Raw genomic sequence first — 26,038 nt, 5'->3', positions numbered from 1 at the left:
ATTGGGGACACTTAAGCTCATCCTTTAAGAGTATGACGCGAGAGCGTAAGTTTCGTTTCCAGCCCACATATAAATGAGAAGGGTTCAATACTACTGAACCGAATGTGGAGCGAAATAATTAGCTGCCGGTGACCTGAGCGTTCTTCTTCTTCTTCGTTTCTTCTTCGTCTTCTTTTTCTTCTTCTTCGGTTCAAGGTCAAACTTGGCCCTTCCCGGGACGACGCGACGGGCCGAAACCTGGCGCAGTATGGCTATCGCAATAAAACTTTGCTAGGGGTAAGCTTTATATATATATATATACAGACTTGATCTTTAAATTCTACAAAATAAAAATAAAAATTCGCTACCTGACCAAGATATATTCAATTCATCTTAGTCCCAAGGGTGTCCTCGCGTCCAGGGAGTGAGGCTATATCCAAGGTTTCGTCATCCGGATGGTGGGTGAGCTCGACTTATAATCAGCGAGTAATCGCATAGTGACATTTCACGACATTACGACGCAGCCACGAGAGTAGGGGAAAATACCTCCTTTACATAAGATACTTATATTTCGGCAGGTCATCAGGCGACAGCTGCAAACTAGCTCTTTCTCCCATCTCTATACATCCACTGCAGGGGCTTTGGAGGTCACGGAGAGTCACGGGAAAATACCCTCTCCACATAATACACTTATTATATTTTAGCAAGTCATCAGGAGACAGCTGCAAACTGGCTCTTTCTGCCATCTCTATACACCCACTGCAGGGGCTTTGGAGGTAACGGAGAGTCAAGGGCTATATTGTCCGCCTAACGCGACCAAGGAGAAGCAAACCAGTGAATTAAAGAACTTTTACTTAACTGACGAAAATAAAGTTTCTCTCTCTCATTGGGCTGTGCAAAGTTAAATAATGCTTTAGGCAGCTTAAAAAAAATTACAGATCCAAATAGAAAAGCTGAAGGACCAATTCTCTTGATGCAACATGAAGGGGGAGAAAGGATGATGCTTATCAATGCGCTTGGTATAGTGTCACATGGTGGTGACAATGCCAAAGAAAGCAATCGAGGGGACTGGTATTGCATTTAAAGGAACTCCTTATTAGGCTAATTTGCGTCCTCAAAAGAAATAAGCAACTCGGTGCGCGGATGCCCGTTGCACTCCCTACTCGTCAACACTCTATTTAAAGTCTGCTAAGAAATATCTAGATAAACCGCTAAATGTATACAACAACTTGGAACATTGTGGAAGCTAGCGCGAATGGCTGCATTCATTCGAGATAAATCAATATGGAGCTGCACCCGGTAGCTTTGAATATGCCCGAAGATAACGAAATTTTCGCGTCATTCCTAGGTAATTCGGCGCATTAAAAGCAAATTGATACCTTCGGGTGTTGGCAGCCACAGAAAACATCACAGTAGTTTGTGAAAATATATTACGACCTCTCAAAACCTCCCGCTATATGCACATTAAAGATGCGATGATGATATTATACTTGCTTCATAATTTCGTGGTCCCTGCTTTTAATGCAATGGGCAGAACTCTCTTTCTCTCTCTTACGTCGTCAAAGCTTTTAGTTGGATAATGCCTTTAATGAGGAAATTATGAAGTATAACACCCGAAAGCCATGTGAGTGCACGAAAAGGCGATAGAAAAGCGTCGTCGCTCCTTAACCGCCCTCGCAAGGCACATTTTATTTATTTATTTATTTATTTATTTATTTATTTATTTATTTATTTATTTATTTATTTATTTATTTATTTATTTATTTATTTATTTATTTATTTGATACATACTGCTAACCTCCTTGCGGAGGTTGTTGCAGGTTTGGGGTACCACACACAACGCAGCAATGGTACCATATTGACCATATGGCACCAATATGGTGTTGGCGTTAGAGAAACCCGCGACCCGCATACACTGAAGTAATCATTTCTATTTGTTTAGTCTGTTCTCTCAAGATGACGGTGAGAAATCAGCACATGCAGTTTGATAAAATGTTCAAAGTGTAATTCACGCTGTTATTTCGTATACCTGCAGACTATAGAACTTTAATGCAACCGTTTCTTACGAGCACGAAAGAGAACAGAGCGGACGGCATTCCGTTCCGAACTATAGGTGGGAAGAATGTCTCTCGTCAGCCGTACATATGATGCATGTCTGTCAAAGAAAAGAACATTGATTTATGGAGTTTGAAGCAGAATTTTTTGGATACAAAAGGCAAAAGAGAAGGGCACTTCAGATGCAAAGAATGAACGTGACATGTATGTACAGACGACATTCATCCATGGTGAAGAGTTCAAAGTAATCATTAACTCACAGCATAGTCTTTTTCTGGGCCACAACAGCATGGCTTTGGGTCGAGGCTAACGCTACTTCTTTGTAGACAGAAGCGAGGAGGGGTGTGCGGCCCATGCCACATACTCCCTTGGTGTCGTCCATGTCAATGTCCCACACCGCAGTACAACCTATCTTGAACTTCCGGAAGAGTTCGGAAATCTTTGATGACAGCGATGTTGGGCTTTCATACCCGATCCAATTCTTCCCGTGCGTCTGGTAGGCGCAGATTTCTTTGAAGTCCAGAAAAGATTGCGAGTCGTCGAGTGTGCACACTTCGTAAAAGGCCATGCGACCTTTGATGCGTGTGTAGTTTCCTTCGACGCCGGGTCCAAAGGTTCTTGCGGGTACACTTGGTCGCCCAGCGGACGGCAGCTCGATTAGGCGCAAGGTTAAAGCCGAAAACGATAGGCTGAAGCAGATTTTCTGCGTCGTATAAGGAGGCATGTCTTCAACGATGCCAATCAGGGCATTCGTCATAGAAGGGCCACTGCTCGTATAGGGAGACATACAGTGAGTCATATTCGTGTCCGAACCGTAAATGTTGTGAGTCTGAACGATGAAGTAGTCGACGTTTGCTACGAGTTCTTCAAATATATAACCGTTTCTCTGCGTTCTGAAAGGCGGAATTGTGAGCGCGATTGTGTAGTTTCGGGGCAAAATACTTTTCAGCCTAGCGACAAGCTTCGTCAACCATCGAACGTCTTCTGGCGAGCTGCACTCTCCAGCGTCTGAAGCAGTCCAGTGGATGTGTACTCCATCGTAGTCGTTTTCAGTCAACCAAGACAGAACGTTCTGCGAGAACTTCGTCCTTCGTTTCGGTGACGAGGCGAGGAGGCTAATATTCGCCGTGCCTCTCTCATATTCGCCGAACGACACTAGCACCTTCAGATGGGCATACTTTGCCTTAAGCAGGGCGAAGTTCTTGAAGCCTTCTTTGACCACATCATACCCGGGATCAGCGCTGGTCAGTTCGTCCTCGCTGACCTTTGCAGAGGCATAGATCACATGCGTGCAGAGGTGTCCGTTGATGAGGCCGGTGCGAAAGGCCCACTCCTTGTCCCTTCGGTAGCTGGTGTGGTTGAAGACGCAAAAGATGGGACGTTTAAGCGTGTCATTTGCCGGGTAGTCCTCGATAGGATCTGTGAACGGCGGTTTCCATGGCGTTTCCTCGATGACTCTCGGCTTGCGACACTCTTCCGATTCTTGGTACGGCTTGTTCGAGGCTGTCGTCGGGGGGAAGTCCGATACGCGAGGTTGAGGGAACGTTGGCTTGCTTGACAGAGCCCATCTTCGCTTCCATTCTCCGACGAACTCCTTCTGCTCTCGGTACTTCTGGTAGTTACGTGCGAGTGAGATTGCACCCACTCCTAGCGGGAAAGCCAGGATAGCCCAGGTCATGTTACCGAAGAACCAAATGTAGTACAGCCTATGGTGGTGTTGCGCAGCTCTCGCAGCGTCTCTAGACCTCATTGGTTTTCGCTTTACCTTCGCAACTTGAATTAATTTGCGTGATGACGGAGCAGTCGCGATTTTATCAAAACTTCCATAACCTACGGTTACTGGCTTGCCTTCCATGCTCATAATGATTGGCCCTTCTTCCTCGTCGATGGCTGAAGCGCACTGAGCTAAAGAAAAAAAAAAAAGAGAGACTCATCTTGCAAACAGTAATCCCATTATTGTTGGTGCTGACTGATAATGCACGACCGTCAGGAATAAGAAGAAGACAAATGGAAAATGAATAGAACAGATAAGAAAAACTAAAAACTACTGCCACCGAAAATGAAATGTATGCCTCGAAACGATGTCATCGGCGTCTTGACGTACAGGCATGTAGGCAACATCTATCGTTAAGCTAAGCTGATGAAGACTGCATGAATTAGGGCTGGCTGTAGAACAGCTTCACAAACGCACTCGGTTTCATTATGAGACACTCGTGAGGCCATAGTATGTTTTCAAAGCTCCACGCCGAAAAGCAACGTTCAAAAAGGTAAGCAGTCGTGTCGCCTCTGTCCTGATTTCCTTGTGCCGCCAGGGTTGAGGAGGCGGCTTGGGGAGTGGGGTTCGGGCCCATTGGCTATGTGCTCTAACGATTTTCATATTCCCCTTTGCTGTTAAGGCTGAGCGAAATCTCAAACCATAGCAAGCTGTTTGTTGCAGCCACGTATGTGCCAAAAGCGCCATCTATTGCATCCAGGCAAAATTCTTCTGAAATTAACCTCTTCATGAGCTTGTTCATTCGGTTCGTTATTTCAGAAGATCTATAGCAGGGAAAAGTTATAGCGAATATAGGGCTTACAGGTACAATAACCTCCCGTGTGTAAGTTCAAAGCTACAGAGAAGCAGCGTCCCAACGATGGCAACACAGAGAGAAAGAGAGAGAGAGAGAGAGAGAGAGAGAGAGAGAGCCCTAGCGCACACTACCAACTGTTAACGCGTGCTAACAACGAGCCAATATTCTTCCTTCAAACCCATCACATCACACAGTACAATCTCGCAAAATCCTTCTTTCTGTTGTCGTTTTCGACACATCAACGTTGACCTCTTTATTTGGTATGCACTGGCTTCCTATGATAATTATTTCATCGTTTCTTATTGCTTGCTCAGTTCTTCCTTCGACGCGCTCAAGGTGGAAATACTGTCCAAACTCGATGAAGGCTTCGACTCTCTCAAGTTCCTCCAGCGGCTAGGACGAGTTCAAATGAGCGAGTCGCAGTTCAGTGCTCTGATCCAGGTCTGCAACGACTTCGTGTGGACCAAGACCACCATCGAGCGGGCCTTCCGCAAGTACCCGCGCAGCAGCGCGTCTAATGTAGACAAGAGGATTTTCCGCGAAGTGCTCATCCAGCTGTACAAATACGTCACCAAGAGCCTCATCATGCTGCTCACGCAAGTCGGCGTCCAGTGTCCGCAGAATGCCGCAGCCCAGCTGAGCCATGTGCTCGAAATGTTGCTGAAGAGCGTCCAGACCGTAGCTCACCACGAGTGCCTACAGGCGACGCAGAGCAAGTTCGCGGTCATGAACGTCCGCTTGCTATCTAAAACTACGCGACCTAAGGACAGCGACGTCGAGTTCATTACAGTCATGAAGGCCATGAAGAAGGAGCTCGGACAGCGCAAGAACACAATCAAAGCCAGCTCTTGGTTGCCTCTCAGTATGCAGCGATAATTCCCCCAGAAAGTATGCGAGGTCTCCTGTCTCAAGGCAGTGGTGGTGCGCCTGACTGGGGTATCTCGCGCTGTTATCAATGTGTGCGACGTACACTTTGCAGTCTATTAAGTGGGGACTATCTAGCGAGGTGCCTGGACGTTGCAGCCATGTGCTTGTTCAAGGTCGCATACATGTGAAGTAGTTCGCAGTATATTTACCGTCGTCACTGAACGAGAGCATCATGTATATATATTTATTTGTCTACTAATGGTGAATATAAGTTACGCCTTTTATTGTTATGATTTTGTGCGGCATAAAATCTTCATAGCAAATGCACTTCGTCCACTTGCGTCGGTCACCTTGTAATATTTCTTTTACTAGCAAAATGTGAAAAGCTCCTTCAGGGAATTTTCCTTGCGTTCAATTTCGCTTATGGTATCCCAACCGAATGTTATGTTAACTCTCGTAACACATATCTTGCTTTGATCTCGGGACTATCAAGGTGATTTGAAATTAGACATTGCCGCATTGGCTGCTGTCAATTCGCGATGTCACTATGAGTACAGGTTGAGGATTCATTTGCGCATCTCTTGTCTTGTACTACGCAGTAAAATACCGATAGCTACTTTTGTTAAGTGAATGGTGTAAATTTCGCGCTTTATTTAGTGTGTTGCAAGCTTGCTTGTAATGTGGCGTCATCTAGTAACTCTTGTAGACAGTACGTTGCCCATACTCTCTTGTAAAACGCGTTTTAAGACAGTAAATATTATACGTACTATAAATAAATTGTAGAAGCCTTAGACGTTAGTGAGTTGTGAGTTTTCTTAAGTGAATGGCGTAACTTTCGCGCTTTATTTAGATCTTTGCAAGCTTGTTTGTAATGTGGCGCCCTCTAGTAACACTTATAGACAGTACGTTGTATAGCCTATACCTATACTCTCTTGTAAAACGCTTTTTAAAGCAATAAATAATATACCTGCTGTAAATAAATTGCAAAAACGTTTAAAATTAGTGAAATATGAGTTTATTTAATGATAAAAAGAAATTGTATGTTCTGTGTTCTGTGTGTTACCGGTGTTACTGCGTTTTGACGTGCAGCGGGTGCTACGTCTGGCAACAGCAATCAAAACGAACATGGCAGCCTCGTTACGTTACGCTCGTATTTTCAATGTCGTGTTCCAATCGCGATCTCTGCTTTTCTCTTCCTCGAAACCCTGTCATGCGATGAATATAATATGGTCTAGAAAGAAGAGCCACGCCGTACAATACAAGGAGTTCGGCGACCCCTGCAAGGTTTTAGAACTTACTGAAGACCCAGCACCGGAGTCGCTAGGTGCCGAGGAAATTCTTGTTAAGATCTTAGCAGCCCCGATAAACCCATCAGATATAAATATAATACAAGGTACTTATGGATACAGGCCAGATCTTCCTGCAAAAGCAGGATTGGAAGGTGTCGGAGAAGTTGTTGAGGTACGTACTTGCTGAGAGCTGTCTCTTTGTAAGCTTTTCTTGTTTGGAGGTTTGTTCGGGATGCCCTCAAGATTTAACAGGATCTGTTGGCGGGCTAGTTGGTGAATGTCTACTGTAGTCATGGTGAAATGCGCAACAAACACGACACAAAAGTAAGAGGGACACGTAGCACGGGACGAGCGCTAACTACCAACTCTTTATTGAAGGAAAACAAGATTGCCTGTCGGATTCTGCTGTGCCGTCTGAGAAGATAGCGAGGTAGTTGAAAAGTAGAGAAGTGATTTAGGCATGAGATTCTGCAGCGCACAACAGAGAAGGACACAACACAAATGCTGTTGTGTGCTATGGAACCTCAAGCTTATTACACACTAGCCCGAACCCTAATCCTTCTATGCTTTAGGTATTATTTCCTTTTCCCCCTGTGTAGCAGTGTTTTGCAGTGAAATGGCATGCGAACTTATCCAGCAGAGCCTAAAAGGAAAAGCTCGCTTTCATAAAGGTCCCAGGCATTTAAATGATGATTGTTTTTATTGTTTGTTTTTATATCACCAGGCTCCGAGAAAGTTTACTTTCAAACGTTTGATACTTTTTTTTTTTGTCGGTATGGGTAATGTTGCAAGTACGCGCGCACACACACAGACACGCAGGCACATATTGCTTTGCATAGTAAAAAAAAAAAAAAAAAAAAAAAAAAAAAAAAAAAAAAATTGCAGACACAGAGCTGGACATGTACAAGCTATCACAGTTGATATTTAATGAAGTTCGGTATGAGAGAAACCGAGTTTTGTGCCAGCTTGCCGAACTAGGCACTTCCAGCTTGCAAATTAAGTTGCTGCTTTTTATGGCATATATCCATTCCACATGGTGGCTGCACACATAATATGGCTGCTAAAAAAACAAAAGCTCATGAACGTTGTTTGACAAGTTTTTAGTCAAGTAGCAAGGTTTTACAGTGTCTCAATAAACTTTGAAAAGCTGGTGGAACAAATATTAAAGCAAGCAACATGAAAAGGACTGTGCACTACAATGAGGAAGCATTATAGAGAGCTTGCATGAAGCGATGCATGCTGGGTAATCCGCCATGATGATGTCATTGGCAGCAGATGGCGGGTAGCGCAGCCAGGCTGAATGGAGCGAGTGCCTTCTTGTTTTCGACGGTTCACCGAGCAAACACACGGCTTTTCGTGTGCTGCCCTTGCGTGCGTGCAAGATCTTGCAAGATATCAGCGAGGAACCTACGCGTCGACGCTGGGCCCGAAAAATCGGGCGCACTATGAAGAAATGCAAAACAGTGCAGCGCGGACCTGTTCATGCTATGTGCAGACGACTATGTGTGCAGGTCCAGGCGCACCTGTGGCCGCCCGTCACATCGCCGACATTCATGACTTCTAGCTCTGGCGAGTAGTTTCATACTTTCCCGAATTGGCGTCAATCTCCGTGTTTTGCCTGTGCAAACCACTCGCGTCTGCGTCGTTAGAGAGATCCTTTGCCTTCTCATACTGGTGCAGACATATTTTTGGAATTGTGAAGAACCTGCAGTCGGCCTGTCCGATGGCGCCAGCATCGTCTCCGCGCACTACGCGACCATAGACGAGGCTTTTGTGGCAGTGACGTGCTGCGTCGTCTGCTGCCAACGACATCATCATGGCGAATTACCCAGCATGCATCACTTCATGCAAGCTCCCTATATTAGGCTGATAGAGAAATACAAAGTTGAGTACTCTCTCCTGGTAACGTTCAAAGTTTTTCATCCATGTCTGCCACCTTTTTCATTCAGACATAGCATCTCATGCACAAAAAAAGAAACAGAGATGGGAGAGACGACAGAACACATGCTATGCAACTGGAATTTACCGTGGGAAAATTTCAGCAGTTGCGATAGAAAGCCACGGCTGGACATTGCGAATGATGCCTTTAATATTCATCATGCACACCAAAGAAGAAACAGAACAGCATTAGGAAAGATAAGTAGAACAGAAGGCAGGGAAATCTTTGAAGCCTTTTGCATAAAAGAGGCTGGAAGTGAGAAAGTGCTCTGTCATACCTACAAATAAGCCCTCTGTTGCATCTACAAATAAAGAAAGAGTGCATCTGTATTTTTTTTTTTATATATTACAGTACATAGCCCCCAAGAGGCTAGAAATGTTGATGGCTTCATTGGAAACTGTCTAAAAATTTTAGTTTGTCCTATATTGATTCCGGTGGATTTCAAACCTTTAAAGCCATCTTTTTTTTTAACATCCCTTCTGGCATCCCTCATGACCTGAGTCGCTTTTGGACGTGAAACTCTATGACACAAATCAAACATCTCTTCTGCCTTTAGGTCTGCTTCTTTGTAATTATTATGTGAGTGGTTTCCCATATCTTCTTTTATTTTCAATTGTACTTGTTTTCACATCTGATTGAGTTGAACATAGTTCTCTGTTGCTGCCACCTTTTTACTGTTGTTTGTCTAACCCCATGTTCTTTCTTGGTGTGACCATACACGTTTTACTGAATGTTAGCGTAGCTATCTTTATAATTGTCAGTAGTTTTAACCTTATATTTTGCTTTTTTGATGCTTCCATCACTATTACCACATTGAAATTTTGTGGCTTTCGTGCTCTTGAGGTTCATCTCCCCTTTATTTAAATTGTCAGGATTTACATCTACTACCTATATTCTATGCTAGGTGTCGCTTCTCCTGAATTTTCAGCCTTTATCAGGCTTGCTCATGTTCGCATGACTTTTTTTTTTTGATGCCACATGCTTTTTTTTTGTCTTTCATTAACCTGATGACTCAACTGCAGCTGAATGCTGTTTTGGCTAAAAAATGTAAAAAGGAAGAAATCACTGTATAAATGCTTTTGTCCCATAGTAAATTTCTTGTGCAAGTCTAGCGCATGTCCTGTTGTCTCTCCTATTTGTGTGTACCTGTTTGTGTACTAGATACTATGAGTACTCTAACCAACTAGCTCATTTAAGAGCCTAGGTAACATTCTGGTGTTGCTCACTTGAAAATCTGCTCACCCAGCTCCTGTATGGCTCCCTTGCTCTAGTAGCAGCTGTGACAAAAAAACTGCTTTGCTATAGGAGGTATACACGTGACGTCATCCGCAAGGGGCGCTAGTGGCCGGTGCGGCATTTGTAATATACGTGGTTGTGTTTGCGGGTGCCGCAACTAGCTGCAGTATTCAACTCGTTGTGATCAGTGTGATGAGCCTTTCGCGTCTTGTCGGAATTTCTGCAAGCTCTAGAGAAAGCATGCGAATGAGTGGATACACCCGTAGACTGCGTGGAACAAGAAAAACGACAGTCTCGATATATGTTCGACTATGTGAAAACATCGGCTCGTAGTCGTATGACTGCGGTAACTTCGTCATGGTGGGCGGCGTAGTACAAGACCACTGCTTCGCATTGAATTCCCATACACCTGGGCCTGCCTTGTCAAGTGCGGTCTCAAGTTTTGCGACAGGTGAAGCAATTAAAACGTACAAATCCATGAAAGCATTTTAATTTTTTGGCAAGCGGGCGAGGCCGAGAGACACGTGTGTGAGGGTGCAGATGGTCGACGTGCTGTTTTCAGAGGTGAGTAAATTGCGATGTGTCTGTTCTTTTTGCTAGTGCTGTCACCTCTGCTGACTTGCAAGTGACGTGTTACAACCGTATGAAGGGTTATCGCTGCATTGTTGCGAACCTAGGTTGCATAGGTTATGTGCATTTCAAGCAGAGTTACGTTTAGTTCAGTACAGTCGTGACCCTATGGACCATATCACGCCAAGCTTTCCGGTCTCCCACTGTGTTCCTAATATCACATAGCTTCATCTGCAGCGCCTCGAGGATGCCATCTAACCAACACGTTCGCTGCCTACCCCTTCCCCTGTGACCCTCAATCTTTCCCAGCATCAAAGTTTTCTCCAGCGACTCCTCTCTTCTCATCAGATGACCAAAGTAGTTGAGCTTTAACTTTAGAATTTGACCCTCTAATGAGCAGTCAGGGTTTATGGTCGACAATATCGACTGATTTGGTCTTTTAGCAGTCCAAGGAACTCTCAAGAGTCTCTGCCAGCACCACAATTCAAAAGCGTCAATTCTTCGGGCCTTCTACGTTGCCGACACTAAATTTGTAAAACATGCTTGCTGAGTGTGCCGTTTATGGTGCGAGCATGTGACAGTATTTGTTCGACCTTCTGTCACCCAAATTAAGCAACTGCATTACTTCGCTTGTATACTGCTGGAACAGCGCCCATGAAAGCTTCGATTGGCAGTTTGCCGGCTAACGCCACTCGAAATGTGCGTTTCACGGCCATGCTAGCTTCGGAATTGGGGCAACTTAATGCACTCTGTGTTCAAGATGTGTTCTGCCTTGGTGGTAGCTAACAATGGATTTAATGAACTGCAAGTCGGGTTGCGCGCAATGTGCAGCCGGCTACTTTTGCTGTCGAACGGTTGTACGGGTAACTGCCTAGTTACAACACTGAACAGCCAGTGTTATGTCCCGGAGCACGAAAATACCGTTACAGACTCCATACTTATAAAGGGCTTCACAATGAAAAGTGGGTGTTGAAGTATTTACAACTTGATAAAACTTTACGGATCACTTCCAATATACGGCGGGCACCTGACAGCGAACCTGATACTGCGCGAGACGACGTGCTCCGATGACATTGGCGACCTCCGACATTGCGGACAAGGCTTGACGATGTCCGTGCCTGCTGGTGGTACTGCCTCATGAATACCTCTTATATGACGAAGGTGCCCGTAACTGTACTTACGAAAACATTCCAGTTTGCTGCAGATGATATGATGCAGCCAGCCTGCATAGAAAGCTTGTGTAGTTGAGTGTTTACATTCAGATTGTTTTACTTTATCATGATGAGGCAGCTTTGCTGTGGATGCACGTGGTTGATTTGTAACAACTATTTACAAGTTGCTCATTTTCTTAGCTTTCCTGTAGTAAACAATTTTTGTTTAATGCATTACCATTGCATTGGGAGATTTCCCACATGCTTAACTGAATAATTCTTTATATGAGGTGTTTCAACGAACACTTTCAAAAATTCATAAAAATATTGAGCTCAAGTTAGAAAAAAATATTTGCAGTGGCAAACTCTCTGATGCGGTGGGCAGTTTGCTGCAGAACTTTATTTATACCACTAATTGACAAACTCTCACTAAACTTTTAATTATCGCTGTTGGGTGGTCAGTCCCGATGGGGAGTTCGAAGCTTTGAGCAACACAATGCTGTATCAGCTTTTGAAATTAGGGAAAACTAATTTTCTAAAGCACGGTAGCATCAGGAGATTCGACGCTTTTCTCTGTACAAAACCAAAACTGAGTGCAAAAGATGTGCATGAAGCTTGGCATAGAATCAAAATCCAATGATGATGTGTGCAGTGGCTATCTTGCCAAATTTGAACTGCCTGCTCTACTACGATGAGTTATGCACTTTATTTCATTTCGTCGCTATCAAAAATAATCATCATGTAGTTGACAATGTCTTGCCTTTCCCTTGCACCAAAGTGTGCTGCAAGAGAATGTACATGGCATGGTGCAATACCAGTTGCAGTTCAATCTGAGCACCTTAGCCACAGCACATGTCGTCAGTGGACATTGCTTCTGTACTGATCTTCCTGTGCATATCTAGCACTCAGTTTCAGTTTTGTACAAAAAAGAAGCATCGAAGTTTATTTGGGGCATTAGGAAATAAGCTTTCCCTCATTTCAAAAAATTATATGGCATCGTCGTCTTCGAGCCTTCAAACCCCTATTGGAACTAACCACCAAACTGCCGGCCTCGGCGGCCGCTTTTCGATGAGGGCGAAAAGCAAGGCGTCCGTGTGCCGTACGATGTCAGTGCACGTTAAAGAATCCCAGGTGGTAAAAATTTCTGGAGTCCTCCACTACAGCGTCTCTCATAGCCTGAGTCGCTTTGGGACGTTAAACCCCACAAACCACAAACCAAACCTAGCAATTAAAAATGAAATTAAGGGGTTAGAAATTTCAGTTAAATAGAAATAAATTTCAGTTAGAAAGAAATAAAAAGGGTTTACCTTTCTACTTTAATTGTAAACACTTTCTTGTGTTATAGGTTGGACCACAGGTGAGAAATATGGAAGTAGGGAGTTGGGTACTCTTGCCTGGTGGTGCATGGGGAACGTGGAGGAACTTTGGGAAAGGAGACCAGAAAGGCTTTCGGAAGGTAAGTGTGCATTGGCTTCACACACAAAATAAATGTCCGGGAGAAAATGACTACCTATTTATAGAATAATGGGCTGCAGAAGCTAGCTTAGGAAAGCCCACTAAGCACATTGAATTGTGCAAATGGATGAAGAAATTAAACTTTTATAGAGGTGCTTTGGCTTGTGGGTAGACTCCTTAGTCTATAGCCTTGTTTGCATCCTGCCACATCCCTTGCCATTTGTGCTAGATTCCAGTTTCCTCTGGCTGAGTCCAAGCTAACCAGCGCTCGCTGCTGAAGTATTGGGTTTCTTAATTTAGTGATAGATTTATTTCTTTGACAGGGCCATACTCTGTGGTGTAGGTTGTGGTGCTCGTCGGTGTTATTCTGGCACATAAAGTGGTAACCGCATGAGGCGACAACCCCTAGCGATCCATCGCGCGACATCGCCGCCAATGCCTGTTGTTGTCGCTGGTGCATACCGCGCGGAGCGACGGGGCTCAGCGACAGAGAGGCGCGTTTTCAGCGTTGCTGTTACTGCTGCCTCATCATTCGGTCAAGGGGATGTGCAATCTCGCTATATCCCATTTCTAGCACTAAACAGAATGAAGTAACGATAAAACATTGATGAAATTTATCTTAACGCATTGCATTTTAAAGGGTCATAGCTAGCGCAGCGGTGCGCTACTACACTACGATGCTGACTTGCATTGCAAGTAGTGACTTTCTCCTGCTCCTTTCGAAAATTAACAATATCTAGCCACACTCGTCTCGATCACTCATATATACACGGATCAGACGAAGTCAGAGCGTGCAGGCACTAGGTTCTTTGCCCAAACCGGACTAGGAAAACAAACTTCACACACAAAAACAAACAAAAAAAGCCAGAACGGAAGTTGAGCACACCAAAGCCTTCTGCGATTGGCTGCCTCGCGAGCTGCTTCCGGGCGACACGCGAAATTTTCTAAAAACCCAGAAACTGAGCGACAGCGACGAGCGGCAATGCTTTAGCGGCCCTCAGCCCGTCGCGCGCTATGTCGCCACGAATTGTCGCCTCATGCGGTTAGCGCTTAAATAGGTCCATCTTCTGAAAGAAGCTTAAGCGTGAGGATGTATTAGTTTGCATTTTTAGTAGGGCAACCTCCTCTTTATTTATTTTATTTTATTTTATTTGAGCATACTGCAAGCCAGAGTTGGCTCAAGCAGGAGGGGCATACAGCTAAATATAAACCTATAAAAGCATCAGCCACAACAGCCGCTAGTCAATAACAGGACACAAAACCAGCAGGCACCAAAAAACAATACTAGGAAACATACAATAAATTCTCCAGCTCATTTACAAAACGCTTGGATGAAGATAGACCCGAAGGAAGACTATTTCATTCCGCGACAGTATTCGGGAAAAAACTGTGCTTAAATCCACTAGTTCTTGCGAAAATTGGTGCTAATGAATGCTCATGTATATGTTGTGTTCTCCTAGTGCTTGCCAATTTAACACAATCAGGAAGATCTGCCTTCAGATTTCCAGTCAAGTAATTATGCTTTTGCTTTGTGTTTTGCTCGTTTGTGGGTATACCCTTTTACTTTGTCTGTGCCTGAGCGCACTGCGTGTTTTGTGGGTGTCCGATGACAAACCACTGTCATTTTAGTAATCACTGTGCATCATCACGAAGAGGAAAGGTTGAAGCTTCGACTAGTAACAGTGACATATTTCTCTAAATTAGGTGATAAACGAGGTATGTGAGAGAATAAACTGTAAAGGAAAACAGTGTTGTCTTTTCCTGCCTCCACAGTCTTTATTGAAGCATTCACATTATGCTATCAGCAGTTTTCTGGTCTTTTGTACCAAATTTTGCATCTTCTCTGCAGTTTTGGTCTAACTGACAAAATAAGCATTGCTTCTGTTTAGTCACAGTGCTTTGAAGTGCGACTGTGGTCGGAACTCTGTGCTAATACAAATGCTTTTGGGTTTCTGATGAGCTGGCAACGTCCAGCGGGTGTCTTGGTTGTATGTTTGTCTCCACAATCTCATGGCAATCTAGCTCGCAGTCGAAAAACTCCTAAAGCTTGTTAAGCTCCGGTTCATATAAGGCCAAGCGGTCTATCCACTTGCCTTCTGCCTGCAAATCAGCATGATTGGAGCTGTGCTGTCTTGATGATATGCGAATCTCATGAAATAAAAGGACCAGGTCCATCAGAAGGTGTCTCAGCCTCACTCAGCATGGAACAATATGTGCTTGAGCTCATGCCGAAGGCTTTTATAGTTTTTTTTATGTGCAGCTGCACGTGGTCAGAGAGATGTCGTAATCGTCGAATGTCAGATGAACGATATTATTGGCTTTAGGTGTAGAGGCTACTAACATGTTCCTGTATGGTGAGCTAATGATCGTATAAACATTTTTTGCAGAATCTCGACGGCGTCTTTGTAGCAGGTTTTGGTGGGCTGCAAACTTGCAGCGGCCGATGCCGCTCATCCTGTCATGAAGCTGTTCAAGTAAATTGAACTTGTCAAAAGCAGTCAGCACCTTGTTCTTTTGGATGGCTGATTTTAATTGCATCCAGAAACGCTGCCGAGACTTGCAGTTCCTATCAAATTCACAAAGTCTCCTTGTGTCAGCTTACACTTTGCATCATCAGCTGTGATGCAGTCAATAGTCTGCCGAGGAACTGGGCATAGCCACTTGTACTGCGACTAAAACTGAAGGTGTCACTGTCATCCTGACCACCTTGTCACCGAACATTGCAGTGTCAACCTACTCGCTTTTGTCCAGGTAATCTGGCACTTCATTGGTGGTTATTTCGTTAAACTTCTCAACTTGACAGTACAATGCTTCGGCCCTTAGCAATGGAATGTTTACCTCGAGAGTAAGAGGATCTGGCACTCCTCATGTCATTTCATCTAAGATGGCATTAAGCCGCAAGTGGAGGTACTGATATCTTTGAAGCTGTCACTTCATTTTGTCCGCTGAAGCAGGAGGCGTCCACACTGAGGTTGCGACAGCCATGGATCTTCATAAAACAGGAGCAGCTTGTTGTATAGCTAATTGTAGCTAAGATCGGATGTTAGTACTTGTGAATCCGTTAGTAATGTCCGTTAGTAATGTTAGTAATGTCAGATTGCAGACAGGTGTCAAGACAAAATGTTTCTTTAATGATACAATGAACAATTGAACGCAAGCAAACTAGTTAGTGAATGAGTAACAATGATGGTGGTGTCTTTGTCTTCATCTGTCGATGAGGTGCTGACAGTGCCCCTAGAAACAAGCTAAAGCAGAGCCAGAAACAGGCTAACATTGACTTGTGCACTACATTAGCAGACGTTTTTGTGATCTTTGTGGATGAATGCCAAACCATGCGATAGAAACTGTATACATCCTGACATAATTAGCGGGCCTCAAAATAGGCGAGGCTAGATAAACGCTGAGCGGTCTTATCACCTGCATAAAGTGCTTAAGAACAATTTTGCTGATTAGCATAGCAGTGAATGTAATATCATCAGCGTTTTTATATGGTGAATGAAGTCTACAGCTTGAGGCATTTTAGCATTTTTAAATCCTTTAAAAGCTGAGATTTTAGCGAACATTTTTTCTTTTGTTCCAAATAGGACCAAATTTTAGTTGTAATAATTAAATTAAATTCCTCAAGTATACAGATGAATGTATCACTTGCTCTAAATTATGCATACTTTATCTTGTTCTGTGTTTGTTTTTCTTGGGAAATGATGCAGTCCATTTCCTTATACTGGGGCTGTCCAACCCATATTTTGATGGTGTGGTTTGTCATACACTTTTTCAGGTTTCAAACAAGCTGGATATAGTGACAGCAGCAACAATGACAGTGAACACACCAACGGCCTTCCGCATGCTCTCAGATTTTGAGACAATGATGCCTGGCGACACGTTCATTCAGAATGGGGCCAACAGTGGCGTCGGGCAGGCGGCCATTCAGATTGGGAAGAGCATGGGCCTCAACTCAGTCAACATTGTACGGGACCGGCCCAATTTGCAAGAACTCAAGGACACACTGAAATCCCTTGGAGCAGACTACATTGTTACTGAAGAGGAGTTGAGGTAAAGAATTTGAATGAATGAAGCGTTTTAGCATATTACCGCATGCTGTGCTCGGGCTGGTGGCAGTAAGTGAAAGCTGATGCTTTTTCATCTTTTGAAGTAGCTCACCTGATCTGCTCTCATAGTCGTGTTAAGAAAGCAATATCAGCGAGTATCAGGTTGAGCCTGTCAACTTTGTTGCTGTTGAATCACGTGATTACTGCCCAGTTTAGAGATTTCATCAATGGCACATTTGATTTCAGTAACTTTTTAACATGTCTCTATGTTTTTCAGCATTTTTGCTTACTGTGTCATCGGGAACAAAACTGGTTTGCATAATGTGAGCTTCAACCAGCTGTGTTTGTTGCTGAAACATTATAAATATGCACAAGATTTATGGGTGGGCGTTAACATGCTTGTTCCAGTCCCTTTCTTAACTGCTTGCTGAAATGCTGAGGGACCGTGAAGATGTGGTTTAATTTACATCTAAACAAGTTGAAAGAGAAGAGACATTGTGGAGTGATTAGACACTTCACGCGACAACTCTGTGAAAGAAGTTGGCATTACGCTTGATGATTATTTGATGCTTTTATTCCTAGCCAGGGCAGAGTTCTACAATGCTTACTGGCTACGAAACTTTCCGGAATTCTATGGGAGCGCTTGATATGCCACTCTGTGGTGCCACCGTCTGCAGATGTGCATCACTGAGAGAGCTTGATGCACTCGCAGCCAGGAAGAAAGCCCCCTTAACTGTTAATGTGACATCATAATTCAACGGTGACTGTACTTTTTGGCAGTGAGATGACGTAATTTGTGTACATGGGATCATGTCAAGCACTTATCAGTTAATATATGTCAGCATGCCATTCCAGCCACATTGGCACAACCGAGAAAAGTCTTGCTGGCCCCCGCTTCAGTGAAACTCACCTGTAGAGGAAGACGAAGCAGGTAGTAGTGCATGACTAGGGACCGAAGGATCATGGAGGGTCCAGTTCTCAATCTCATCTTCCCATCTCAAAGAGGCTGCCCGAGTTGGCAATTCCTGCCAGCATCTGATAACTACAACTGCGCAGTAATAAAAAAGCATCAGTTTATTACTTTTTGGTAATTGGCAGGAAACATTCCCTGCATCTGAACTGTGCAAACTGTATAAAACGATGAATAAGCTTTATTTGCTGTTTTCAGGTGTCAGCGCCTTTAATCTGAACTAGCTCGTTTGTTTCACTTGTGTGGCGTGGCTATGAGCAGTAACTTCAGAGGCTTTGCAATGGTGTTGCTCCAAAGAAACCCAGATAAAGTTTTCAATTTCATATTTGAATGCATAGTGCTTGCTATATAATTCATCATTGTGAAAAAAGTAGCTACCTGAGTTGGCAGCTCCTGCCAACAGCCATCATGTGGTCTTGTGATGTCACTTGACCTGTCGACAAATCAGTGCCAGCCATGTCACCTGCCATTTGCCATCTACTAGAGGCGTGCTTGTGATTTTTCGCTCACCACGTCAACAATGCCAACAGTGCCTGATTTTCCAGAGAACAAGAATCGCATAAAAATATGTAACCTGCTTCTGTGCAAGAAAGTGTACTCTCAGAAGATGGCTTCCCCTCACCATTGCAGAGAACTGCCGAGGAGCTGTCTTGCGGACGCACATTTTCTCGGGCCGAAGCTTTTGTGGCCAATGCGGAAAACCGTAGGGTACAATCGCACCTACTTTCACTGGCCAGATATCCGTATCACGTGTTCATCACGTGCCATGCGCTGCTTCCCACAGACTAAAAGGCACATCCATCTAAACATGGTGTACATAAAGCACGAAAACACAGAGAGAACAGGATGGACAGGAATGCACCAGCAACTGATGCATGGCTGAAGAAACACTTCTCGCTCAGTGAGCATGCGCCAGGAAATTTAGCAGTGTCAACAACATACAAACCAAATCAAACCATGATGTAGCTGTACTATAAACATACGGAAGAAAGCAAGACAAATTCTAAACCCTACGGGTTATTGAAGCAACCAATCTGCACATGTTAAAGGCAAAAATTTTTCACCTCTCTTTGTTTATGTGTCTTATAAGCACCGTTTTTAGACGGATCGTTACCAACTGGCCTAACTTTCTATTTTACTGACTAAAAGGCACAAAGTGCTGCTGCTCAGTGCTTGGAGGCTTGAAAATTTTAGGATCACATTTTCAACTGACACAGCGCTGGAACATGCGTTATCGTAGTGCTAAGATGGCCAGATATCGACCGTACGCATATTTCCTATGGCATATGCAATGGTGCATGGTGTGCCTTCTAGAGGAAAGGGTAACAGCTATGCTGTAGATGGATCGACAGAGAGAGAGAGAGAGAGACACTTCTGGGCACCTTTGAAGTGTTCTGGGCAGAATGGAAAGCAAAATTGAAAAAAACAAATCCACACAAATAGCCGCTGTCGGACAGTGAGAAGGATGAGATTTCGAAACAAGAGAAATTGACCAATGCCATTTTAGAGTAGGATAACATGAGTTGCTTTTATGCTCTCAGCTTTCAGTTCACCTCATGCTTAGCACAGTGATTGACTGTTTTCAATTATCTTTTTGCTGAAATTAGAGATGTAAAATGTGCAGAAATTTTGGGTACTGGAAACAAAGCCAAAAAAGAAAACAAGCTTTTCCCAGGAATATATGAAACATTGTGATGATACTTGGAACACAAATATGGAGGACAATTTATATCCAGACATGCCTGATGTTTGATACGCGAAATACTTTCTCAGGGATTCTTGTTCATACGCATAAGGTCTTTACTGGTGTTTTATCTTCTTAAAATACTGCTACTTGGGGGCGTGTGGTAGTGATGGGGTACACAACTTTTGTGTGCTCCCTCAGAGGCAAAGAAGGCACATGTAGAGCAGTGCTGTAAGGTTCAGGAAGTGGCCGCCTTAGTTGCAGTCTCTGCAGAACCTCATTGATTGAAGTTTTCAGACTCAATGGAAAGGGCCAATCGTGTGCGACATCAACAACTGTGGCATGTAGGCTGCAGTAGCACTGCTTCTGTACAGAGCACAAAGCCCTCTATCACATGCCACATCTGTCCTCTAAAAGACTATGAAGGACTTAGGACAAAGAACAAATACGCAGAAGAACAATGATAGTTGCATAGTATAGTAATTAGAAGGTAGTACCGAATTGCATATATCCCTACAGGAAAAAAAAAAAAAAGAAGAAGAGGGCCTGCAGTGTTTGTTACTTGAGTCAGTTTATTACTTTTTGGTAATTGGCAGGAAACATTCCCTGCATCTGAACTGTGCAAACTGTATAAAAAGATGAATAAGTTTTATGCGCTGTTTTCAGGTGTCAGCGCCTTTAATCTGAACTAGCACATTTGTTTCACTTGTGGGACGTGGCTATGAGCAGTAACTTTATAGGCTTTGCAATGGTGTTGCTCCAAAGAGTGGAGGTTCTCGGCCATGGATGTGTCGGGGTCTCCTTGTGGACCATTGGAAATGGTGGGGGACCCCTGGAACTGAAAAGGGGGGGGGGGGGCGATTTTATGCAGACTGTTACCACATTTCTAGAAACAGGTTGTGGAATTGGGATAGGCTAAAATAGGCTCTAAAAATTCCTACTTAATAAGCTGCCACACCACGGCCTGCAGAGGACTTGGGAAAGAGGTGGCGTGTCAGCTCGTGAATGCATGATGCCGCTAGGAGGGATTCGACTCCTCCTAACACTGCGCTGTTCGCTCTTCGGACACCCAGGACTCTTCACATTGCAGCCCCGTCCAGCACTGCAGTGAGAGCTCGAGTTTCACTAGTACCAACATCAACAAATGTCGTAGAGGCTCTCTCCCTCTCTCTTGTGTGCGCCCTCTGCTCCTCACTTCAGGAACTAAAGTCGGCTTGAACATCTGTTCTTTTCTCCCTGTCTAGCCAGGCCAGAGCTATCGCGCAGCCTTTTCTTTTATTGTGACGTTGGTTTTGCAGATCCCCATTTGAGAAATACTGTTGTAGAGAACTGAAAAGAAAGCATCTCAGAAAGAAACAAAGTCTGCATCTTAAAAACGTCTTTTGAGCAGCACCAAAGTGCCTGAAAAAGCTTGACGAAGCACTGACAGAAAAGATATACTCCTGTGGGGCAGCTTTCTTGCTAAGCGCCGATGTTCGCGTAACCCCTTCGAGCTTCAGAGCCTCACATTCAAGCTGTCATCAGCTGCATGCTAACAGAGTGACTATAGGCAGTTGGATATGACAGGGTAATGAGGCACTTTAGCAGCGGAACAAACTGTGAAAGAATATGAAGAATTATCATTTGGTATGGGGGGCATACATCATCCCAATACAAGAGAGCATTAATTCTAGTCACACTTTGTTTCTCTATTGCCACCATGCTCGGGCATTAATGTTTAAATTTTCTTTTGGGAATGAAAATATGAAGGGTTGTAGTGTCAAAGCCAAAAAGGAAGTTTACCGTGAGCTCTTCTTATCTGTCAAAACAAATGTTTTAGGCATAGGTAATGTGGCAGTGGGGAAACAGCAGCTGATCTTTTTCGCTTCAAAATTTTGCCTCATGTGTGGCCTCATTGTCATGTATAACATAACTATGCAGCATGTGTTCTTTAGTCCTTTTTTTTGGACTGTATGAGAGATAGGCATTATTTATTGGCTCACCCTCGAATTGTTTCGGAACTATAGCATAATACTAAATTATGCACACTTTTTCTTGTTTTCTAGTTTTTCATATGTACCCATCCATCACGGCTGGAGCATTCTCTGAAATATTTACTGAATATCATATTTACTAGCCCTGTAGGCCCTGTATGATTTTCCTTTTTTTTTTCTTCATTTTCTGTCCTTTGAGAGAAACTCTGAAGGAAGCAGTTCTGTGCAGAACATTTCTTTTCTTTAGCCCACTCAACTTTATATAAAAGGCTGTTTTATTGATTGTTCTCATGTCACATATATGATATATGTGGACACACCTAGCATGTTCACATCTTTATTTATTTTATTTTTTTTCGGGACAAAAGCAAAATTTTGATAAGATGAACAAATGTTCTGCTTCTTTCAAATTGGCCCTAGATGGAGTGTTCTGTACCTTCAAGCTAATGTAGCATCTAAAGAAGTCTGCAATTTGTATCTTTCACCACAGTTGATGCAGATCGTTGTGAGTCTTATAGCTGTCAATGAGCCATCTCTGCTGCACATTTGAGTCACCCTGCAAAGTAAAGTGAACAACTGCTCTCCTGGTCAGGATGGGACAGAGGTCCCATAAGCTTACTTTAGTACGCCTGAAAGCCCATCTTTGCACCGAGATTGTGTAGTCGTGTGATTGAGTTTGGGGTTTCAGTAAGGTACAAAAGATAGCACCCCGCCAGGGTGGCACATTGGTTACGGCGTTCGACTACTGTTCCCAAGGATGCGGGATCGAGTCCCGGCCTTGGCGGCCGCTTTTCGATGCAGGCGAAATGCAAGGCGCTCGTGTGCTATGCGATGTCGATGCACGTTAAAGAACCCCAGGCGGTCGAAATTTCCAGAGTCCTTCACTGCGGCGTCTCTCATAGCCTGAGTCACTTTGGTACGCTAAACACCACAAACCAAACCGAAGATAGTGTGATCGAAATGAAGGTTCAGTAAGGTTCAGACCTGATGGCAGTTGGCCAGAGCTCTTTTACATATCATATTGTTCATTACGTGTCCCTGCTTATCCAAACGTTGATGCTAATCATTTCACAGGATGACACGGATGTTTTTTCAACTTTGCAACCTTAGCTGCCAGGTTGCATGAACTTAGGAAAGCTGTCACATGAAAATAGAACAATTTTTACCTTTGTGTAGCTCTTTAAAGAGATTGCGCACTGCAGGAACTAGGCTAAGAAGATTTTTGTGTTGTGATCTCTGTGCCGAAGCAATCCAGCGTGATTATACTGAAACTTTTTGAAGATCCTTGAAGGGCGCCTGCAACAAACGGGCCGTGCCATGCCATAGAGCAAGTACAAATTTATGAATAAGACATGCGTGACCAGCAAAGAAGACTGCTGCAATGCAGTGTAAAGATACTTTTCATCCTGTTTCTGGCCCCAGTCATGTTGGCGCAGTGGTTAGGGCCTTTGACTGCTGAACCCAAGGATGCGCGATTGAATCCTGGCCATGATGACCACCTTTTGATAGTGGCAAAAAGCGAGGCACCCATGTGGTGTGCGATGTCAGTGCACGCTAATGAACCCCACTTAGTCGAAATTTCCAGTCTTCACTGTGGCGTCTCTCATAGCCTCAGTCATTTTGAGATGTTAAACCCCATAAACCAAACCAAGCCATCATCGTAGTTGGAAACATTTCAGTGTTAGAGCTGAAAATCTTCCTAGAATGTTGCTCTTCATTTTGATCTCAGCTTGATGTGCATTTGAAGTAGAAGGATCAGACTCATGCAGGGCCTAAACAGTGCATTACAAAACATTTGTTTGAGAACTCTTTCCTGAAAGATATCTGGTTATACTATGTTTCATCCTAGTGCTATTATTCACATAAAGGTTCTCGCTGTTTAAAACACCTGATTGTGTGAGTGAACCTTGAAGTGACTGTCTTCATTCTCTTCAAGGCCTAAATGATATGAAAAAAATATATGAGGGGGGCTTATGTGAGTATTTTGCTGTGCTCCTGAAGGCTAGTTTATTGCTTCACACTTTGGTCAGAGGTGTATGTCATGTCTTCTTTTTTGCTGCACAACCTAATGCTAATGTTTCCCTTTTTTTTTTTTCTTCTTTCTTCCTTGTTGAATTAATTGCGAAAGGACCCCTGTCATGAAGGACATTTTCGCTGTGGTTCCACCTCCAAAGTTAGCACTGAACTGTGTTGGTGGCAAGAATGCCACGGACATGATGCGCCACCTGGCGAGAGGTGGCACGATGGTTACATACGGTGGCATGTCGAAGCAGCCTGTCATAGTGTCGACAGCTGCGCTCATCTTCCAGAACATCAAAGTGGTGGGATTTTGGAGAACATTTTGGGCCAAGGAGCATGCCAATAGCAAGCTTGATGACGAAATGTACGACTACTTGACCAAGATCTCCTTGGAAGGAAAGCTGCAGCCACCTGCTCATAACCTGGTCCCTTTTCAGAGCTATGAGGATGCTGTGAGGATGTCTATGGAATCTTTTGCAGGAGCGAAACAGATTTTGGTTATGGATGAGAGGTTTCTTTGAGTCTTTGAATGCATTGCAGGAGGCTGAATAGAAAAATGTTTTGCCAGTGTGCATTTTTTGCTTTATGACTCTAAGTGCTTGGATTGGGGTACTATATGTGCAGTTAGTCATTGCCAGTATCACGGTTTACTGAACTTTAAGCACTAAATTTCCAGCCTTACATCTCAAATCCATATCTTTTCTTTTTATGACTGTATAGTTTTTAAACTTGTTATCAGATTTATTTGTCGGTTAGCAGTCAGGATAGACTGAAAACTGGGAAGGAAAACCTTTAGAGCCGCATAATGTAAATTTTTAAAGAACCTCTGTGAAAGTGTTTTGCAGAAAAATATGGGTTTTCATTATTGATGGTCGTGGTACTGGTCTCGCAGAAAAAAAAAGAAAAAAAGATGGGTACCAGTCGTAGAAACTGTCATGCGTTCATTGGGCACCTGATCTGTGGCCCACAATAATGACAGGAACAAGGTAGAGAAATAAGTTGAGAGTAAAAGGTGATGGCAATTCACAGGTTAAAAGACTGTGGAGTACTAGAAGCTGTTAACTTTTCAATGGCACACAGACAGTAAGACTTCCTTACCTTTTTTTTCGGTACACTTTGTAGCCATCTAAACTGTATTCTAAGCATCATATTATTTTGAGCGTATCATGCATTGACCTTTTCTTGCTCATTCCATGAGACAGTCGCTGTTTGAATTCTTGGATATCAAATTCTTGTTAATGGTTGTCACTATAACATGAGCTACCGGATGAATATTTGATATTTTTGTGACTCCTTCTGTTCTGGCCAAGTATGATTAACGTGGTCCTCTCATTGCTTCAAGTCTGCTTGTTTTTGCATGATCATTGTCAGGGACCGTGCAAGTGTCTTGCTCACTTGCAGTTTTACGGCAGGGTTAGTCAAACTGGATAACTTGTGATGATGGGCCCTGATATGTAAAAAAACTGTTACTGGTCCTAGATGCATTACTGGAAATAGTATTAGGGTTGTGTGGGGAAGTAATTTTGGCAATGCTGGAACGGTTAAAGTATTAACAACTTCCAATTATGCTTGTTTATTTACAGCTAAAGATATTTAGCAATGAAACACTGGTATTGAGAATGTGACCTTGCATTGCCTCAGCACATGCATTTCCAGTTAGGACGAAGGGAAGTTTTGTAAGAATTTCCTTTGCTGTTCTTACTTAGATTTAAATAAAGCTTTGTATTGAAAGACAGTGTTCTTAAACTGTATTTTTGTGGTTGCACTGGCTAATGAGCTCAGTGTGTCTCGTTCTCTTCAGTGTCCTGAGTGTGCACACCGGTCATCACAATCACAATCATTGAACAACACTTCAGCATTATCTATATGTGGCGTACAAAGCAACAGTTACACTGGAGGTGCCTGGATTGTTAAGTACACCCTGGAGGGGAGCCAGCTGCTCACCATTTACAGTGCTTACATTGTATGTTTGTCCCATTGTTGTTACAGCTAGCACTTGCTAAACCTCAAAATAATATACCACCTAGCCCCAATAGCTGCTCCCTTGGCTCACCATGTATTCCTATGCAGTCATAGCCATTGCCAGTTTCTCTCTTTTTTTTTGCATGTTTATGTTGTGATACAAGCATCATTCACTGCTGACACCGTGTGAAGCAAACTTTGGGGCATCTATACGCTCGTTGAGTGGGCTGCAGAGTGGATGTGTGTACGTAGCCCCAGCTTGACAGAAAACAC

At 43.6% G+C, this 26,038-nt stretch overlaps 3 protein-coding genes across 3 annotated transcripts; 2 read left to right on the top strand and 1 right to left on the bottom strand.

The window, feature by feature from the left end:
* Positions 1–2,290: 2,290 nt before the first annotated feature.
* On the bottom strand, positions 2,291–3,889 carry LOC146207401 (chitinase-3-like protein 1). Its single transcript, XM_084576699.1, has one exon. It carries the CDS (start codon positions 3,887–3,889, stop codon positions 2,291–2,293), a length of 1,599 nt encoding a protein of 532 aa, XP_084432825.1.
* A 371-nt stretch (positions 3,890–4,260) lies between these two features.
* LOC146207400 (uncharacterized) lies at positions 4,261–5,480 on the top strand. The gene is made up of 2 exons (XM_084576687.1): positions 4,261–4,301; positions 4,919–5,480. The coding sequence occupies exons 1-2, from the start codon at positions 4,261–4,263 to the stop codon at positions 5,478–5,480; spliced, it is 603 nt and encodes a 200-aa protein (XP_084432813.1).
* A 1,091-nt stretch (positions 5,481–6,571) lies between these two features.
* LOC146207399 (enoyl-[acyl-carrier-protein] reductase, mitochondrial) lies at positions 6,572–25,538 on the top strand. The gene is made up of 4 exons (XM_084587095.1): positions 6,572–6,932; positions 13,002–13,112; positions 16,887–17,161; positions 23,913–25,538. Exons 1-4 carry the CDS (start codon positions 6,597–6,599, stop codon positions 24,322–24,324), a joined length of 1,134 nt encoding a protein of 377 aa, XP_084443221.1. The 5' UTR covers positions 6,572–6,596; the 3' UTR covers positions 24,325–25,538.
* Positions 25,539–26,038: the final 500 nt, after the last annotated feature.

Source organism: Amblyomma maculatum, chromosome 1 (assembly GCF_055883805.1).
Source record: "Amblyomma maculatum isolate TAMU_Amacu chromosome 1, ASM5588380v1, whole genome shotgun sequence".
In the NCBI taxonomy this organism is placed as follows: domain Eukaryota; kingdom Metazoa; phylum Arthropoda; class Arachnida; order Ixodida; family Ixodidae; genus Amblyomma; species Amblyomma maculatum.
Note: the sequence above shows the minus strand (reverse complement) of the source record. Positions and strands in the feature narration are given on the sequence as shown.